Consider the following 20,680-nt stretch of genomic DNA (forward strand, 5'->3'; position numbering starts at 1 on the left):
CACAGGATAGGCAGCCTGATAGAGGAAATGGTAGGCGTCCGCATGCGGCAGGCGTTCAGCGCGCCTACCCCAGCGCTACACATGTACCTTCTGTAGCAAGGTCTTAATATGGCAGGAGGGAGAGCCCGACTACAAATGGCGCCGCTAGATAAGCAGGACGCGCCATTCGGAATAGGCGGCTGATGCTATGGCCGCTAGTAATAAACTCCACCCCCGCTAGCCGGGACCGCGATGTCCTATCAGCGTTACATTAGTAACTGGCCGACTATGGATAAGCCCTAGACCCGGACGCTGCCTGCTGAGAGCAGCGGCGGGTGCTGGAAGGAGCCATTAAGTCGCGACAGCCCTGCAGCGCGTTCTTCTGGCCCACTTAGCACCTTCTGTTACCCGATAAGGGACTCGGGTGCGTGCGGGGGGGATGGTCGGGTCTCCTAACAGTAACATTATGTCACTGAGCCCAGCTATGCATCCACTGCTCCTGCTATCAGGAGCAGTGGTTATACTTACAACTGCTGCGGCCGGGATGCTGGGCTGAGGGGGCGGCGAGGAACCCGGACACATGCCGGTGTCAGCAGTGGTGGGTCCACGCAGAGTCCGATGACTCCAGGTGTGTGCCCCCTCCTCTAGGTCACCGGACACAGGCTGCAGTAGCCGTGTGGTGCCTATCCCGGCGGCTCCCACGTAGCAGGCAGACTGCCACAGTAAGCAGCCTGCCTGTCCTCAATGCTTGTTAATAAAAACTAAAACTAAATAAGAAAGGCTGGAGACAGCCTGATGTGCGACCGGCTCTCTCGGGCACATTCTAAAAACTGGGGCTGATGGGGCATAGAGGGGGAGGAGCCAGTCACACTTCTAAATTATTTAAAGTGCCAGGCTCTGCTCTACCACCGTCTATACCCCACTGTCTTGAACTCCAGTGTCCCCTAGTGGATGAAGGAGAAATGACAGGTACAAGCTTATTGATTGATATAGGCAACTCCTCACTTTATCTCTCTTCAAGATTTGATAAATCTCCATCTATAAGTTAAATATTAGGATATAAATAAAGCAGATTAAATACTTTCTGCTGCATGCACTTATCCATTATAAATGCAAAACTACCAAAAACCATGTGCCAAATGTGCACAGGTAAAATCACAGCTCACTACGCATTTGCATTTAGTTTTATGGCTGTGATTTCTTAGTAAATCTTGCATGTTCCTTAAGAAGAGCAGTGTAAGAAAGGTGATGAATGTACCTTCACAGCGGCTGCTCTCGGAAATCCCAGAACTGCCTCCTCGTGATGACCTCTCGCGAGCTGTAAGGGCACAGACACCATGTATGCAATTACAAATGTAAAAATGCAGCGGTTACATAAAAAAATACAGGAAGGCTTTTGCTGTTTTTTAGAAAGGTTGGAGGAAAGCAGATCTTTATAGACACTGATCCACTTTACTGTGAAAAACAAGGTTAAAAACTAATTTACAAAGCGCACTGGACACCCGCCACATGTGGGTTATTCAGTTAAGTGTCTAGATGCTTATATATTGTACATGTAATCCTTACTGTTTTATTGTTGGTTATATACACACACTAGTAAAGCATATCTTACAGATAATCATTATAGAGGTCTCTCGTTCTTAGAGGATTGGGCATACACAGCTTATTTATATATATATATATATATATATATATATATATATATATAAATAAATAAATACCATTTATGCTAGTGCTTTCCTTCTGGATCTGACATGGGACACATGATGTGGTGGGGTAAGCCTGGAGTTTTGCTTAGGACCGCATATGACCCCTACCCCCAGAAGTACAATGGCATTTCAAATGGGAACCATCCCCATCTAATGTGCCTGTTTTAGAGGAACTAAATAAATGGAGTTTACAGGACAGATCTGGTAAATGCATTTAAAATGCAGTCAACTTTTATTTATTATTTTAATAAATGCAAAAAGTATAATAAATGGCAAAGAAAAGTTCATTTAAATGAGCGCAGCATGCAAATAGCATAGCATCTTGGCTATTGCTTTCCCTCTAAGCACCGACAAAGTGACAGAGGTTTTAAAGTTTTGTTTTCTTGAAACGACAACACTGTAACTGCACATCCCAACCACAGCCTTACAGAATCCAACCTACCTTCATCCATGTACCAACTAGTCTTGGTCTTCGGTTGGTGCGGAGTTTCAGCTGAGCTGCCATTTAAAGTGTAAAAAAATTCTGATCGGTTTCTGCTTCCCGATTCAGAGCTAGATCCTGCTACAAAAAAAGAAAGAGGGATATTGCAGGCTGCCGTGTTGTTGAAAGTGAAGAGATGTAACATTAGATATTCAAACACTGGCAGTTCTCACCACATTCATGGGATGCCCATTTACCTATGCATCGTCCCATTTTTCTTGTGGCATGTACAAGGCCTAAAAACTTTAGTTTCTATGGAACACCAGTTCTGCTTGGACAACAGAAGTAAGCACCACTTAAGCATCATTTCAGTATATTAACAATATAGTATATTCATGTTTTTATCATCATAAAAACACCAGCCCTTACTCTCCATCGGTGATGGGAAATAGGCAGGCCTGCTGACCACACAGTATTCAGCTCCAACTGTATGCCACGTCTGTCTGTTGCTCTATGCCCAGCCAAGCTCAGTCTACAGCTAAAAAAAAAACTTACTGAGCGCAGCAGGTGATTCTTGGCGGGTCATAAAGCCGAGAATAAGCCTCAATTTCATTTTAATCATTGCTGATTTCTGATTTGCACAACCTCTTCTGCACAACACAGGAAAATCAGCAGAATATCTTAAATCACAGGAGGAGGAGGTGAAGGAGAAATGTGCTGTCTGCACCACATGGTCTCCCTCCTTCCCCGATACCCTGCTTATTTCCGTAAAGCCAGGTAAGGCATTTTTAGGCAGCCCTGCTATGTACCATTGCGGTGCAAAGTTGTTTATTTTTGGTTTCAGTTCAATATGTGACCAGACATTTTCTATCAGGGCAAATATGGAGACTAGCATCACTTAATAATGGCTGCGTCTTGGAAGGCAAGTCTGACAGTGCTTGTTTGTAGACAAAAGAGTAGAGCAGGGTTCCCATAGCACTGGCACAGAAAGGCACAATACAGCAAGAGTCCCATAGCGCAATTTTGGTGGAAAAAAACCAAAAATATTTAGGGCCTGATTCAGAGATGGACGCCGATTTGGTATCAGATAAGCGGCCAATGTGTTCTGTCTGCGCATGTGTCCGAGTCGCATTGTGCATATGCCCCAATGGTTACCGCCGGGGGATGCAGAACTAATTTAGTCACAGAGAAAGGCAATTTCAGCGGGGATTCCGGGAAGGTGACAGGGGTGTGGCTAGCCAAATGCGGTGTGTCGCGGTCAGCGACTGCAACTTTTTCCACAGTTGCAATGAATTTACAGATGGACATTCTGCGCCTCCATAGGGCTGGTGCAATGTCCAATAGTGCGACTTTTATGCAAAGCAGCCGGTGGGCGTCCCAGTGCGGATACCATCAGCTGTGGCATTAGCATAAAGCCGCAGTAGTGCTGCATAAAAAGTCGCAGTCGCACTGCCATTAGCATCCACCTCTGAATCAGCCCCAGTGCATACAGATTTTATAAAAAAAATAACTAAATAAATATCCTAGTGAAACATATTTTGCATATACTGTGACTTACTAGTATATCTTTTACTTAGGGCAACTATTCTACTACTGTATTTTAGTGTTAGTGTTGCATAAAATAGGCTACTTACTTCTGTTTTTTTTTTTTGTTTTTTTTACCAATTTTACTATCTTATATAACTTCCAGTAAACATGTTGTTTTATAAAATGACAGACCTTTATGCCTCACTTTCTTTCTTAGCCAGTAAGTATTGCTCAAGGATCAATTCGTGTCGGGCTGGGAACGTGACCAGTTGTTTGGGTGCATGACCACACCACAGGGAATCAGCAACCAGAGTGGGTAGTTTTACTACTCCTCGTACAATGAAGGTACCTGCCCCTGTAATATCTTCCAACCCTCCCATAAATCCAAATCGTGGGATGGCAGGACAGTCCCCCTCCACAAAATCAGGTGGTCGGGAAGTATGGATATATCCTAATGCCGGGTCAGTGAGAACACATACATTTACAAAGTTCTTTAAATATCCTGATGTCGGAAAACTGGTCGACCAAATAACAGCAGCAGTCTGGACGATCTAAGCTCCTCCCATGGACAGTCAAAGGGTTTCATATACTTGTATAACACGTATATGCTCTACTACCTCCAATGATACATTGGGACAAAAATTAGATGATCCAATAAGAAATGCTCCCTTATTACATAACCAAGCTCTTATTAGCTACTATACAAAAACTGCTCTGCTGATTAAAAAATCGGTTCAGCATCACTTTGATTTTGAATAGACAGGACTGACTGTGGTCAACCGATGGTCACACTTAGCATGTGTGCATTGTAACAGTCGAACACACAACATGGGCAGCGCAAGATCTAATTAATAATCAATTTCTCAATGGTTCAAGTCTCATATAGTTACAATGAAAAGACATAAGTCTATGAAGTTTACATTTTTATTTAAGTTCTAACTGTGCAGTGTTGCTCCAGAGGAGGGCAAAACAAAACTGCCAGCAAAGCACAGACCTAGCAAGTGTTAATTTAACACCCGATGCATCAAGATACAGGTTGAGTCTCCCATATCCAAATATTCCGAAATATGGAATATTACGAAATACAGAATTTTTTTGGCTTGACTGAGAAAATTAAACCTTTGATTTTTGATGGGTCAATGTACACAAACTTTGTCTAAGACACAAATTATTACAAAGATTGTATAAAATTACCTTCAGGCTGTGTGTATAAGGTGTATATGAAACATAACTGAATTTCATGTATGTACACAAACTTTGTTTGAGCTACAACATTATTGAATATATTGTATAGAATTACCTGCAGGCTGTGTATAAGGTGTATATAACACGTACATGCATTCTGTGTGTATATTTGGGTCCTATTCCCAAGATATTTAAATATATGGGAATAGTAGTTCTTGGATCGCGCACAGTGTATTATCCTGATTGTGACATTAAAGTGCAGGTGTCATACATATGAATAGTTAATTGACCACTTGAATCCTTCAAATAAGAGGAGGCAGCAGTCCCTTCCGTAGGTCTGTATGGCAGTCAGACGAAATAGTGATCTGGAAAATGGGGTGGAAAGGACAGGCGCCAAATAGTGTGATAAATTAAAAAATAATTGTGCCCGTGCTCAAATAATAATGTGCGTACCAAATGATAATTCTTTAAGGCTTATCTGTAAATCTTGTCGGTCGATGGAATAAACAAAGCTGGACCCGGGTTACTGGTGCCAAATAGGACCTTGAAAAGAAGAGGCTCTTGGCAGAGCCAGGTGAAGAAGAAAAATAATATAGTGTAGTATTTTCAGAATAGTGAGTCTCGTAATAAATGGTTATGCGTACCCGATAAATTCTTGTGTAGATGCATATAGTGTTAACCTTGGTAACTTTATCCAGGTTTCTTCCTTATTTTTCAGCCCCAAAAGTACCCACATAAAGTGGTGATGGTCTTCAAATGAGATAAATAACCATCATCAGCACTGGTGTACTTAAACAGGGGGACTTTATTACATAAATAGGGTAATAGACAAAGTATAGCGTTCCCGCTAGGCTGTTTTAGCGGGGCGCGGCGCCCTGCCCTCCTTCTGGAGGGCAAAAAGCACCCTGCCCTCCAGGAGGAGGGCAAAAAGCGCCCCGCCCTCACAGCCTGCGGGAGCCGTTCTCACCCGCGGGACGCAGTGTCCCGCGGGTGGAGAAACATGCGGTGACCCGGTCACCGCCGGAGAATAGACGCCGGGCGCATGCGCCCGGCATCTATTCTCCCTGTCTGCAGGGCTTGGGCTAGAAGGAACACTAAAAGTATAGGACAAGTTAACACAAAATTAAAAAAGGAAATAGCTTATCTGTGAGGTGGTGTCAAGTCTGTCTGAGAGAGGCCTACTATTTGAGCACGGGCACAATTATTTTTTAATTTATCACACTATTTGGCGCTTGTGCTTTCCACCCCATTTTCCATATTTAAATATATGTAAATATTCCAAAATACGGAATATTCTGTTATCCAAAATACCCCAGGTCCCTGGGGAAATCAACCTGTACCCAGTCAGGGAAACGCAGGCATGCCAGTGCGTTTGAACGCCGTCGCAGGGACGTGCATAGATTAGCCACTGTGATGCCTTACGCAGCTTGAGGACTCATAGCGTGCAATGAAGTTAGCAATTCCTGAGTAAGGTCAGAGCTTGTGTAAGTGTGCATGAGGCTGCGATGGTACTCGATGTATTCACAGTCGGATGTGTGTAAGGTAAAGTGGGCATCCTTATGTTGTGCTGCTGTGGCGGCATAGCGATCGCAATGGATTATCATACTATCACAGTGAGACTGGGTGCGTAATCGTTACTGCAATCGCAGTTGCGATCCATAATGAATCAGGCCCATAATTGAATCCAGCCCTTAGGGGCAATCCAATTAGCCGCGAAGGGTGCGAATTGCTGTTGCAACGGCGTTAAAACGCCGGCAATGGACTGGCATCTCGCACCCTTCACGGCCCGCTCTGAGCCAAAGATTTCCACAAATTCGGGCTGCCGTAAAGTGCAGTCATTGTCACGATGACTCGCGCCGACGAGATAATCGTGATTAATTGGATCGGCCCCTTAAGTGTTTTACATGTAGTACATGTAGTGTGCTAACTCCAACAAATTAATGACCAGCACTGGGTTATGCGGGCCATACGTCAATCTGATTATCTGCGTTTTCTCGGGGGTTCGACCAAATACAATATAAAAAAAAACATCCCTGACTTGCCGATTTCGATCATTTTAGGGTCGGAATCGGTGAATCAAACATATTTTGCCCATCACCTGGCCCAGGTATCGGCAGAACGGGGACTTGGCCAAATAGATGGCTGATGTTTGGCCAGCTTTAGTTACAGTCAATACGGGGGACAAAGAGGGTATTGGTGTCTATGCTGGCTTGTCACACTATTTGTAGGAAACAAACAACATGGGCTCCTTTGCCAGAATGTGAAACCAACCCCAGCGGTCAGCACAGAGTGGGACTCCCGAAAGCAGGTGCTGTATGTTGTATGTTCCTTGTATGACACAACTTTTGCTCACATCCATATGGTAGCATCTGCAACACACATTTTCAAATAAGTCTTTTCTCCTCTGGGTATTATATTATCACATACAGTAAGTATATCATAAGTAAAAGGCACTAGGTTGAATGGAGCTAGAGAAGCCTTATACAACTACACTACTAAGTGTGACGCATCTGTGCACCAGACACACACAGTACACAATGTAGATGCATCTCACAGTGCAAAACAAATATAACTGTGTAATATAAATATTCTGATTTAATATTCTGAAATATTTCTTAAATATCTACAAATAAAAAATAAGAATTCCTGGAGTTGGACGAAGAGGGCATGTGGTCAGTGACTACTCATTTAATATGAGAGTAAAATTGTGCATCTAACACTAGTTCATGTATCATGTAGAGTTTTGGAAGAACAATAAAGTATATGGAGCCTGTTTTTGAGTCAGATACAGTGGCGTCAGTGTCCTTTGCTGGTCGCACGCATGCCGATACAAAGCACTTCCCTGGTGCACAGCTGGGCGTCCTAATGTGCAAGGACTAAGTCGCCCACTTTCAGTCTCCGCAGAAGCTGAAATACCGCTTGGTGCGTCCTGCACTAGTCCTATGGGAGGTGCAGGGTTTCTGTCAGAGTATGGCCTCCTATGTAGGTGATTTAGCGTCTATGTATAACAACCATTCAGCGACACACCCATAATAAAGACCATCTGAATAGCTATTTCCCAGGAAAGCCCAATACATTTTTAATGTACTTCTGTGCGTGAGTCTGCAATTGCGTGCGACTCAGAATCAGGTCCACGGTGTAACGCACACTTATGAGCTCAGATACGGTTTCTTAACATTATGACATCTGTTGGTAGAAATCGTTACTGACTATATAAATATTGCCATAAGAATTAAGAATTGGAACCTCAGCAACAAGATGTTACAATAGAGCGTAATGTCGTATTTAAAGCTTGCTTACATATGTATCTCTTAATTTAACCTTGCGGATAAAGGAACCTTCAATTTCCAGTTGGTGTAGTGGTAAGCATTACTGCCCCATAGCACTGAGGTCATGGGTTCCATTCCCTTCACGGCCCTAACTGTGTGGAGTTTGTATATTATCATCATGTGCTTGCATGGGTTTCCTCCCACAATCCAGGAATAAACTAGTAGGGTAATTAGATCCCTACAAAAACCCTAGTGTGTATAGTAAGGAATATACATTGTAAGATTCACTGGGGTAGTGATTGATGTGAATGGCCAAATATTCTCTGCAGAATATGTATGCGCTATATCAGAGATTCCCAAACTTTTTTGAATCCCGGCACCCTAGAGTAACAGCATTGTTTTCACAGCACCCCTAAGCCAAACATTTGTTATTGAGAAATTCAGAAAACAAATGAAGTAAAGTAGTAAAGTGAAGTAAATTGTGCTTCCCTGTCATCCTTAGGGTCAAATATGTGGTGGTGGACAGGTTTGAGCTTCTGTTTGTCCACATATTTACCTTACATTGACCATAAATAATATGATTTGGTGCTGGACCACCAACCTGAGGCACCCCTGCAAGTGTCCCAAGGCACCCCAGGGTGCCACAGCGCACAGTTTGGGAACCACTGCGCTATATAAATAACTTAAATGATTAAAAGAGATACATTTCGGAACGTGTTTGCAGCCTTGGCAAACAATATTCCCAGTAAGGCACCTAGCATTTTAGGTTTAATGGTCTTTTAAAGTTACAGATGTGTCCACATATTCCTCCTCAAATTGGGCCAAATAGCCCCATTTATTATGCTACGGACTTTGCTACTAAGCCATGCCAAAACACCAATGCTAAGTACCTATTACACTATGGGCTTCATTCAGAGGCGGCCGTACGGCCTACGACCGCCTCGATGTTTGTCCAGTGCGCATGCACACGAGGGAGACGGCTCCTTCGTGCGCATGGGTGAGACCCGCTACGACCGGCGCTGTCGGTCGTAGCGGGTCTCTTTCCAAAGGGGGCGAGCTGTCGATGTTGATTGACAGCTCGCCCCGTTTGGAAGGCGGGCCGGGGGGGTGGCAGCCCAAATGGAGGCGTTCCCATGGGAACGCCTGCCGTTCGGGGGAGGCCCCACTGACATCACTAGTGATGTCAGTGGAGAGCTTCCGGCTCTGACAGAGCCAGAAGCTCTCCGGGGCTTACGACAAGTGAGACCCTACCCTAGGGTCTCGTCGTAAGCCCCGATGGTCGTGATGGTCTATGACCATCGCGACCATCACCCTAGCGGTCGTTGGAGCTGTGGGTGTAAACCCACAGCCTAACGACCGAAACAGAGGCGGCCGGTCAGGATGCAAGCGGCCGCCCAGTTTCTGAGCGACCGCTTGCATCCTCCGACCGCCTCTGAATGAGGGCCTATATGTGAACTAACACGCAAAACTGAGGAAAATGTATAGTAGCACAATGAAGGAAAAGTTAACAGGAAAAAGTAGCAAAGTTGAGTAAAACAGTACACAGGGTAGGTCTGATACGGGGACCCTCACCCTGCATCATTATTATGGTGATGAATCTGTGATTTTATACCAATTTCTTTGCAACAAAAAGCATAGTACATTATTTACGAGCTGAGATGCATTATCTAGGAAAAAGTAGAACAATAAAAGGAAAAAGTACTTTTGGAGTCTGTTGCAGAGTTGGTAGTTATTTGGGCTCAAAAGACATGTGCGGAAAAAAATGTGTATTTTCTCAAGATGCGACCACCTCTGTGTGTGCATCTGGGTAACTGCAAGTCATCGCTGTAAGCAAGTACTTGCCCCTACCCTATACTAGGTGTAAATAATACACCTCCAGTAAGTTGTATTCTGGACTACATCTAATTCTGCATTACCCACATTTGCATGAACTTGCCCTCACTGAACCTGGAGAAGGTCCATTATAACCCAGTTAAACCTCTTTGGTGTTTAGTGTAAATGCAATGGACTCTGCATCGCCAGCAATTGTGTTCGCTCATTTTCTAAGAATGCTCTGTGCAAATTCACGTGATATGCTGAACAAACAGACATACCCTCTTACTTACAATCCTGCATCATTTATTGCATATTTTAATTGTACCATCATATTTGCTTTGAAAAGGGACAAGATGTATTAATAGGTTTCCTCGAATGAGTGCAGAAAATGGAGTTTAAGTACTTTAGTGTCAAAAATAAAGATTTGCAGTACCAGAAATAGACTCACAAAACAACCATTAATCCTGTTAAGACATTAAGAGATCACCAAAGCAAGAATTAGCCTCTCTGCAAGGAAAACCTCTAATGCAGATTATCCCACTTGTGATGGTATAAATATGTGCACAAGTCTGTCAGTTTCCACTACTAAAAAAATAGAAGGAAAAAAAAGCCACAAAATAAGAAAAAACTATATTATGACATATCAATAAGCTGAGTGCAATAGACAATAAATATTCCCAAAAAATGATGACGATATAATAATCTATAATTTATGGTCTTTAAACTACTGAATCACGAGAAATGGATTGGGCCAAACTAATCCAAATTCTATTAAAAATGTGCAAAGTATACCAAAATAATAAAAAAAACCTTTGGGCAGTAGCTAAAATGAATGAATTCATATTGCATTAGCCAGTTATACACCCAATGTACATACAAACATGTTTTTGCTGTTATGCCGTTATGTGTCCTTGAGTTAAAAAAAAAAAACACTCATAATTAGTGCATCTGTAAAACAAATAACTTGCTTAGTGTCAATCATTAGTTAGATAAATTATCTAGTAAAGAATCTAACATTTACTTTATTCTGTACAGTTATTGCAGCACTGACGACACAGAGTCAGGTAAACTACATATACTCCTCCCTGAAGAAGTCTAGTTACCTTGCAGAAACACATTGGTGAAAAACACCACCTGTAATCTACACACAGAAACACTTTGGTTTAATCATTCATTGTCGGCTACTCTTGCTGACACAGGACTTTACTATTCCTCTGTCCCATACAACCACCTGAGCTCATGTGAAACAACTCACATTCACGGGCCAGACACCTGCTGCACCTTCTGAGATGAAGATGGCGAGTGACAGATCTGCTAACACAAGGATCCGCATTACAACACTGGCCACCCTAAGGAAGCCAGCAAAGCAGCACCACACACCCCTGACTAGGACAGTGAAAGCAAGCCCAGGATCACTACCTCCACAAACCAAAGATTTCACAGCCAGACTTCTATGGCCGGACACAGAGACACCTGTGCCGAGACACGGGGCTGGGGGAAGAGTCAACAGGAGATGCAGGACGCCCCACTCCTGTAGGATACACAATATACTTGAAACTATGTACCACTGCTACGTGGATTATTTAGCCACCATCGCTACAGACTGCATATCTTTCCGCTGTTGAACATTCAGTTCTGCATTGTCATTTGGCACCAGTGAAGATTCTCCTGTACCTTACACTCCATCTATTTCTACGATATTACAGTACTGACCACGCTGACATTTTCTATACAGCCGGACACCTAGACACCTAAACACTATTGTTTATGCTTTCATTTTTAATGCCATATGTGATGATCAAGTAATGTATCCAATACTAGTAAACAGATTACATTTATTTGACAAACCACTAAAGCCACAAGAATAGATACATCCGAGATGAGTACTACTCTAAAATGCTCAAAGTTGTGTATTCAGACTCAGAGGCTTACGTTATTCCTATAAATCACGAGATCCGACAGCAGAGCAGACTTGTGTGCAACTGTGAATCAGGCCCTCTGTGCAGTATGCAGCAGATCACAAAGCTAAGACATAGTGGTATATTTACTTAAGCTTTTAAAACAGACAAGTGGTGATGTTGCCCATATCAACCAATCAGATTCTGTGTGTGATTTTCTATAATGCAATAGAGAAATGATATCTAGAATCTGATTGGCTGCTATTGACAATATCACCAATTGTCTATTTTAGAACCTTTAGTAAATCTGCACCATACAGTACTCTCATTTAATTAAGCCAAAATGTTGAAAAAGATGTGGAAGTATATGGGAATTTATTTTTCATTAGTAAAAATGTTTAGTAAAATAAAGAAAAAAAAAGGGAAAAAAAAAAAAAATAGGCTTCTTGAACAAAAGACAAAAAAATAAACAGTAATAGTAACACTTATTTTCATCAAAGGTGACAAAACAAAAGCAAGTCATTGCCATGTACATGCTGCCCATTGTAAAAAAACACCCAAATGCAGAGCTGTATTTGCCAAGCTCCTGTTACCTGTGACCTTTGGTTTGCTGTGATTGGACAAGCTTTTCTCACTCCCACACCGTGAGGTATAGGCAAGTTTTAAAGGCCTCCTCTCCTGGTTTACAGACTCTGGAATGGATAAAAAGATTTTACTGAGATAAACAATTCCAACCATGTAAAAGTAAATATGTAATATTACACAAATGTTCAGCTTAAAAATAAATGAAGTGAAGACACATAGGGCCTGATTCAGAAAAGCTCGAAAGCGCACAGTGATCGCAAGCGGGTTGATGGTCGGGCAGTGCGCACACGCGGCGTGCATGAGTCACGGAGCTCACTACAAATGGGGCGGCTGTCGATGTTGATCCGAGAGCTCGCCCCATTTTGTAGGTGGGTCGGGGGGTGGCTGGCCAAACGGAGGCATTCCCGAAGGAACGCCTACCGTTTGGGGGCGGCCCTACTGACATCACTCATGTCGTGAGTAGTGGGCTTCCTGCTCTATTAGAGCAGGAAGTTCACTGGGGTTGCGGCAGACGAGACCCTACCACAAGGGTCACGTCGCAAGCCCGGTGGTCGCGACCATCACCTGGCCGGTCGAAAAAGCTGTGGGTGGTCACCCACAGCTTAGCGAGCGGCCAGAAGGCCGGACCAAAAAAACGCCCTTCAGACCCGCGAGCTGCCTCCAGCAGCGAGCGGGTCTGAATCAGGGCCATAGTGCAGTGTGCAACGAACCTATAATGGTCTGAGATCTGGGTTCGATTCCCATCACCGCCCAATCTGTGTGAAGTTTGTATGGCTCCCTGCATTTGCATGAGTATCTTCCGGGAGCGCCGGTTTACTCTCACAATCCAAAAATATATTTGTAGGGTAATTGGCTTCTTGCAAAAAAACAAACCCTAGCGTATGTGTGTATGTAATTGTGAAGGAGATATAGATTGAGAGAAAAAAAATCACTTTTTCTAGGCTCCTCTTTTTTGTTTGTTGGTTTGTTTGTTGTTACGTGTAAGGATATTGGAAAAAGGTAACTTATTTAATTAATTAAGGTGCCCTACAAAGTAGTCCTCTTTTTCTTCTTGACTTACACACAGATAGTACTTCCTGACTCCTGGAAACACCACCAACACCTAATAGATTTTAGATCCCATATGGGATAGTAGTAACCATATATCGTTGGTTTATTTCACAATCATAACTACTAATGTAGCTTTCTGAATTAAAGGTTCTAGTGCGAAATCCCCTTCACTTTGACTATGTATATAGACAGTAAGCACTGTACTGATTTGAATGACTAAATATTCTCTGTAAAGCACTGTGAAATATGTGTGCGTGAAACAAATAATGGTTAAAAAAAAGAAACAAATAGGCCTCTATTTGCATAAAAAAAAAGAAAGTACCCGAATCATATTTAGCCAGAATCGCAAACCAAACTATTTCTAAATAAAAGTAAACAAATGAGCGAGTTTGTTTTAGGAAAATTGCATACATAGCATGAATGCACGTCCCCGAAAAAAGCGAAATTCAACTAGATATGCCAATTTGCGTTGGGGCGTTAATACAGGAGGCATGGAAGGCAGTCACCTCAGGGAGCCAGCCCTGAAGGGGGCACACTAACCTCCTCCACTGCTCCAGGTTCTGCTTAATGCACAGGACTAAGTAGGAAGCCAAGGGGGATTGTGCAGTATTCCTCCTTCTCCCTGGCACCCTGGAGTCGAGTTTCTAGGGATCGATCTCCAGCAAGAAACTGGACCATTGTACATACAGTAAAAGTAACATGGCAGAGGCTAGAGTGCATGACCCCTACCTCTTTTGTTAGTTAATACATGCGAGACCTGCTCCTTCTGCTTTTGCAGCAGCAAACAGTAAGAACGGGAAGCCCTGATGAACAACAGGTAGTATTTGTGTGCTAGGGTGTTAGTAGTTAATTGGGGGAGGGGTTTGTGTCTGGTTGCTGCTGCTGCGGTGTTGGCACGGCAGTGAATGCAGGGAGGGAGTCGGCATGTGAAAGAAACGCCAACGCGCGTTTCGCCCGGCTGCTTTTTCAAGGCATGCCTTGAAAAAGCAGTCGGGCGAAACGCGCGTTGGCGTTTCTTTCACATGCCGACTGGCTGTACTCTACTATTATTTATCAAATGTCTTGATGTTTAAATGTTTATACGTGCAGCAGTATTGAGGGAATACCATATATTATATGTTCCTTCATTGAACAAATAGCAAAGTTATCTATAAAACTCGACAAGCTGTATACCATTATACGGAGCTAACTAGCTCAAACGCCATAACAGCATTATTGTGGTGCTTATACGTGCAGCAGTTTGAGGGAATACTATATATTATATATTCCTTCATTGAATAAACAGCAAAGTTATTATAGAATTTGATAAGCTGGGTACCATCATACGGAGCTATTTAGCTCAAACGTAATAACAGTATATTGTGGTGTGAACAGACTACTATCAATATTTATGTGAAGTGTTACATAAGTAGCTAAATTAAAATTGCTACCTCTGAATAGTTGCTTTGGGAGTTTATCATAATAGCAACTGTTACACTTTGGCTGCTGCAGATAAACAGTTTTCTCCCTTATATCACTGCTAAAGAATAATGGATGTGAATTGCTGAATCCACACATATCCACATAATACTATATTATAATTAAGATACTGGGAGAATAACATCAATTCTATTATACAAGAATAGAATTATTACAGCCAGCGACATACATGATTTTCTTTTAAAACAATACACTTATTTTCATTCTTTCATACAAATCTTTCTATCCTATTGAATGTTGAATTCATTTTAAATAATATTTCGCCAGCTGTGATAACCCTTATGTGTTAGTATTTTAACGGAATTTGAAGACTAATATGTTTTAATATAGGACGGATTAACATTAACTGACAGTTTAGTGCACTGCAAGAATAGCTCTACTTTTTTTCCTTCTCCTTTTTTTGCAAACTTGCTCAGAAATTGCAACCTCGTCACACGCAGTGAGTAGACAAGCAGCGTATGCCGTCGCAGTGGCTAATTTATGCACGCCCAAGCAACGGCTTTCAAAAGGCCAGGCATGCCTACATTTCTCTGACCACTCCCATGTCACCACATCCAAACACTGATCTCCTGTCACTAACTCTGTAATGGCTTCTTTCTGTGCGAGTGATGGCATATGCAGTACGCACCATCGACCGATCTGCGTGCGCGGTTGCAAATGCAATCAGTAATGAATCAGGCCCTTAGTTTGAATCTGTATATGAAGTGCTACGATGCGGCAGCCGCAGTATTTTATTACGCTAAATTCCGTTGTACAGATTAAGAATAAGTCGCACACATATATACAAGTGCTGATATTCAAATTAATCGGTGCAGTGTCGTGAAGCGGGTTTGTCGTATCGCGTTGCTACAAAGACGCACATTCCAGTGAAAAATATGCAAAACAGATGCTATACGGCTCTCTCGCGCCAGGCTAGGTGTATGAGGACACATCTGAAAAGGAATATATTGTAAGTAAAAATATCAGAAGGAAATGAATGCAAAAGGCAATTATCAGACCCTACCTGGGATGATATCATTTATGTGCAGAAGGAGAGTGCTTTCCACACTAGCAAAGCTACACAGCTGGATTCCATTATATCTCCCATCCCAATTTCCAATTGGATTATCCTTGGGGGAAAAAATAGGATTTGTAAAAGGCATTTTAGAGCACAACAAATATTTCTGATCTCTAAATTACATATCACACTAGCTATCGGTAACAACTCTGCCTAAGCAACACTGACAATTCTCTATAGCCCATTATAATTAGACAGCACACTGTGTTAAGGAAAGCTGAACTGCTAAGTACTACTTGTGATCAAATAAATACCTTTTAATATCATGATAAAGCAGAAAGTTCAGGTGTTCTGAAAAATGAGGATCATGTAAGGGAGCGACTTTCTCATCCCTTGGAAAAGAGTCTCTGCTATAAGTAAGTCCTGTGTGGTTTAGGGCTGGGACACAAACTAGAATTTTGCAGCCATCAGAACTGCTTATTTTAGACCAACCGCAGGTCTGTGACACCGCTAGGCTGACTGCTGGACAACAGATTCTTCCAGAATAAAAATTTCCACACACAGCTGAGAAAGTAACTCCGATGTGGCTGTATTTTGCTAAATAAAAACTTGGTCATTTAATATAAGTCATACTTTTAATTACTTGTTCGATATCTAGATTTATGGAAGGTAAAATCATTGAGAAAGAAAAAACATTTAGGGCAGAATTCAATTAGCCCCGATAAGTTAAAGGGTGCTAATTGATCGCCGGGGGCTATACAATTAGTCGACTTAACAGAGATTTATTTTCGGGATTCATGAGACCCAATCAGAAATCCCCAGTAGGTATACAGTTAACAGGTGATAACACCCAGTAAACGCATACGTCCCCTTTTTAACTCTCATTAAAACTTGTTGTTTTAACACTAAAAAGGGGTTCGGGTGAAAAAGGGAGACTGATGGAATAGCCTCAGGCCTGAGACTACCTCCCTTTTTCACCTGTGCAAAGTTATCGGTTGTAAATTAATCCCCCCTTAAATACTTATGGACTTGCTTTCCTTAAAAGCCAACCAACAGATGAATGAGACTATAAACAGAACTTAACTTTCAGTATACATCTTTAATACATTTATTACTTTTTCAGTAGCCATTGCCATTAATTATTGTGTGTGTTAAATACAGGCTATTAGTCCTCACACTAGTAATTCATGATAATTACTTAAGCTGGGCATACACGTCCAGATAAAATGCCTGTCAGACCGACAGACATTTTATCTGGCAGCCTGCCAGCCGCAGATGTCAGCGGCATACACTGTGAGATTTCTCACAGTGTATTAGCCCGACTTCTGTGCTCGGCTCCGATAATTGTAGCGTGTATGGCCAGCATTAGGGATCTTTTTACTTGTGGGTGATCAAAATTACTTCTCAAAATAGCATTCGGTCATTTGAAAAAAATAAACTGCTTGGAAACGCACAGATCAGGATCTAGCAGTTGTTTGCAGACTGAAACTCGCAGGAGAGACAGCACCTAAGGGGACCGTAAATTACATTCTTATTAGACTGATTACATGCAATTTGGGTTTTATGTGACCAATTGTGGTTTCAAACTGTCTATACAGACCAGACCTCAGAGTGAGTTTTAAGATCTTATTGCTATTTTATTACAATAAACTATATTTCTTTGGAAGTCTGGCTAAGAACAGTTCTCAAGGCAAAAAGCTACCCACACAAGATCCCGGTAAAGAAAACATAAAATAATAGTAATACACTGTAATCATATGCCTCATCACGCATACATTACACATTGGCTTGCAGTGTGGGAACAATAGAAACCAAGTCATAAAACAAGTGTTCAGTGATCTCACTGGCCATTTGTACATACCAGATGAGAACAGTCTGACTTATTTCTGAAATAAGAAAACACCCTCGCCGCTGATGTATAACTATTACATACCACTATAATGATCAAATAGTCACAAAAGGCCTGATACATTGGTATAAACATTGTAAAGTAAGATTAAAGGGACGGGGACTTCAACAAATCCCCGAAGAAAATGGAAGCCGAATGGCTTTTACTACTAAAAACACTGACACCAAAGATTCTAAGGGGTCTATTTACTAAGCTTTGGATGGAGATAAAGTGAACGCAGATAAAGTACCAGCCAATCAGCTCCTATCATTTTTCAAACACAGCCTTTGACATGGCAGGTAGGAGCTGATTGGCTGGTACCCAGGTGCGGATTGGCCGTAGAAGTAATCTGGAAGATTCCCGGTGGGCCGATGCTCCTGTGGGGCCGCCTGTCGGCCAGCTGGGTGATTTTGGTTCTTTCCTTATAACAAGCAGCTTCTGCAGGGGCCGGACCGCGGTAAGTGACAGCCTAAGTGGTTGGCCATATAATGTGAACAGTGTGAGGGGCAGGCAGATATCAGTCAGCCCGTGGGGCTGAGGGGCCCCACGGGCTGACTGATGAGGTCGGCGGGAGGCAGAGCTCAGTGGTCCGGACAGTGCTGGATTGAGAGGCTGGCTAACTGACAAGATGGTGGCAGAGGAGCTGAGAGGGGCCGGATTACCTGTAGACTCAAGGGCATAAGGAAAGGTACTTGAGAAAGTACCAGTGACCCGATCCGACACAGGGGGCCACTGGCGCTGATGATCACGGTTGCAACCTGCTTCTCACTCACAGGCAGATGTCTGCCTATGACTAATGGAGCTTACACACGGTCAGATTTTTCTTCAGATCTGAACGATAACGATTAAAAAAAAAGTTCAATAGTTCATATCTGAAGGAAAATCTGACATATCTGACATGTTTGTCAGATGAACGATGCGCGTTCCTGCTTGTCAGATAACGATATCTGACATCTGATGTGTTTGCAGTCAGATATGAACGATTCCATTCATTTTAATGCAGTCAAAAATTGTTCGTAGTTCAAATCGTTGGTCAATCGTTCATCTGACAAATCTGACCGTGTGTATGCACCTTAAGAAGCAGTTCAGGGCTGGGATCATCAGCGCCAGCGGGGCCTCTCTGTCAACCTTTGATTCGTCTGTCCATAACACTGTTTTCCAATCTTCCTCTGTCCAATGTCTGTGTTCTTTTGCCCATATTAATCTTTTCCTTTTATTGGCCAGTCTCAGATATGGCTTACTGAAGCTGCCAGTTGAGGACTTGTGAGGTGTCTATTTCTCAAACTAGAGACTCTAATGTACTTGTCTTCTTGCACAGTTGTGCATCGGGGCCTCCCACTTCTTTTTCTACTCTGGTTAGAGCCTGTTTGTGCTGTTCTCTGAAGGGAGTAGTACACACCGTTGTAGGAAATATTCAGTTTCTTGGCAACTTCTTACATGGAATAGCCTTCATTTCTAAGAACAAGAATAGACTGTTGAGTTTCACATGAAAGTTCTTTTTCTGGCCATTTGGAGAGTATAATCGAACCCACAAATGTGATGCTCCAAATACTCATCTAGCTCAAAGGAAGGCCAGTTTTATGGCTTCTCTAATGAGCAAACCTGTTTTCACCTGTGCTAACATAATTGCACAATGGTTTTCTTATCATCCATTAGTCTTCTAACGCGCTTAGCAAACACAATGTACCATTAGAACACTGGAGTGATGGTTGCTGGAAATGGGCCTCTATACACCTATGTAGATATTCCTTTAAAAACCAGACATTTGCAGCTAGTATAGCCATTTACCACATTAACAATGTATAGAGTGTATTTCTGATTAATTTAATGTTATCTTCATTGAAAAAAAAACAGAAATTTCCTTTTTTTGAAAGAAAAGCACTAAGTGACCCCAAACTTTTGAACGGTAGTGTATAATATGAGATATGGTAAGAACTTACCTTTGTTATCTCTATTTCTACGAAGTCCATAGGGTTCCAAAAGATACCTTGGGGTATAGGTGATGACGTCAGGCATCGGGCACCCCAGAGTTAAGTTTTCAGCCTCCCAGGATGCACTAGGGTCCCCCTCCTATAACCCCCCCCCCCCCGAGCTAAGGCATCTCAGTTACGTACCAAGCCATAGGCCGGAGGAGGAGAAGGAAGAGAGAGAAGAAAGATCTGGACACACACAAGAATCACATTCTCACCAGAGGGAGACGGAAAAAAACGGTGACCAGAGTAAAGCCCATCTGCAGCACAGGTGCGACAGGGTGGGAGTCCTGTGGAACCCTATGGACTTCGTAGAAATAGAGATAACAAAGGTAAGTTCTGACCATATCTCATATTTTCTACATCAGGGTCCATAGGGTATCCACAGGATACCTTGGGGATGTCCCAAAGCAGTATCCTTTAAGGGTGGGGACGCTCCTGTGCTGAAAGGAGAATCCGCCGCCCGAAGGAAGCATCCTGAGAGGCAAAGTTGTCAAACGCGTAATACCTCTCGGTCTACACCACTGGAAGAACGTATGCCACACACGATGGTATATCTTTGCAGAGGATGGTTTCCGAGCTCTTAGCATGGTTTGCACCACAGAGCTGGAAAAACCCCTGGACTTTAACATGGCCGTCTCAACAGCCATGCCGTCAAAGACAGCCGAGCCAGGTCCGGGTGAAGACAAGTACCCTGTGATAGCAGGTCCGGTCATAGCGGCAACCGCAGAGGAATGTCCACGGGCAAGACTCTGAAGGTCTGAGAACCAGTGCCGCCTGGGCCACTCGGGAGCTATCAACAGGAGCGTACCTCCTTCCTGTTTCAATTTCCAGATTAACCGCGGAAGAAGGAAAAATGGAGGAAAGAGATTAGCAAACCGGAACGTCCACTGGATGGACAGAGCATC

General features: G+C 42.8%; 1 protein-coding gene across 4 annotated transcripts in view; it reads right to left on the minus strand.

The window, feature by feature from the left end:
• The window catches only part of CYLD (CYLD lysine 63 deubiquitinase), an 88,583-nt gene that overhangs the window by 23,480 nt on the left and 44,423 nt on the right, over positions 1-20,680 (minus strand). For all 4 annotated transcript variants that reach the window (XM_088471869.1, XM_088471870.1, XM_088471867.1 and 1 more), the window contains 4 exons: positions 15,921-16,026; positions 12,397-12,495; positions 2,131-2,250; positions 1,238-1,297 (listed from right to left, as the gene is read on the minus strand). In XM_088471869.1, coding sequence (XP_088327995.1) covers positions 1,238-1,297; positions 2,131-2,250; positions 12,397-12,495; positions 15,921-16,026 — 385 coding nt within the window. The remainder of the gene's footprint in view (positions 1-1,237; positions 1,298-2,130; positions 2,251-12,396; positions 12,496-15,920; positions 16,027-20,680) is intronic.

The sequence above is a fragment of the Taudactylus pleione genome, unplaced genomic scaffold (assembly GCF_031769625.1).
Source record: "Taudactylus pleione unplaced genomic scaffold, aTauple2 ptg000117l, whole genome shotgun sequence".
In the NCBI taxonomy this organism is placed as follows: domain Eukaryota; kingdom Metazoa; phylum Chordata; class Amphibia; order Anura; family Myobatrachidae; genus Taudactylus; species Taudactylus pleione.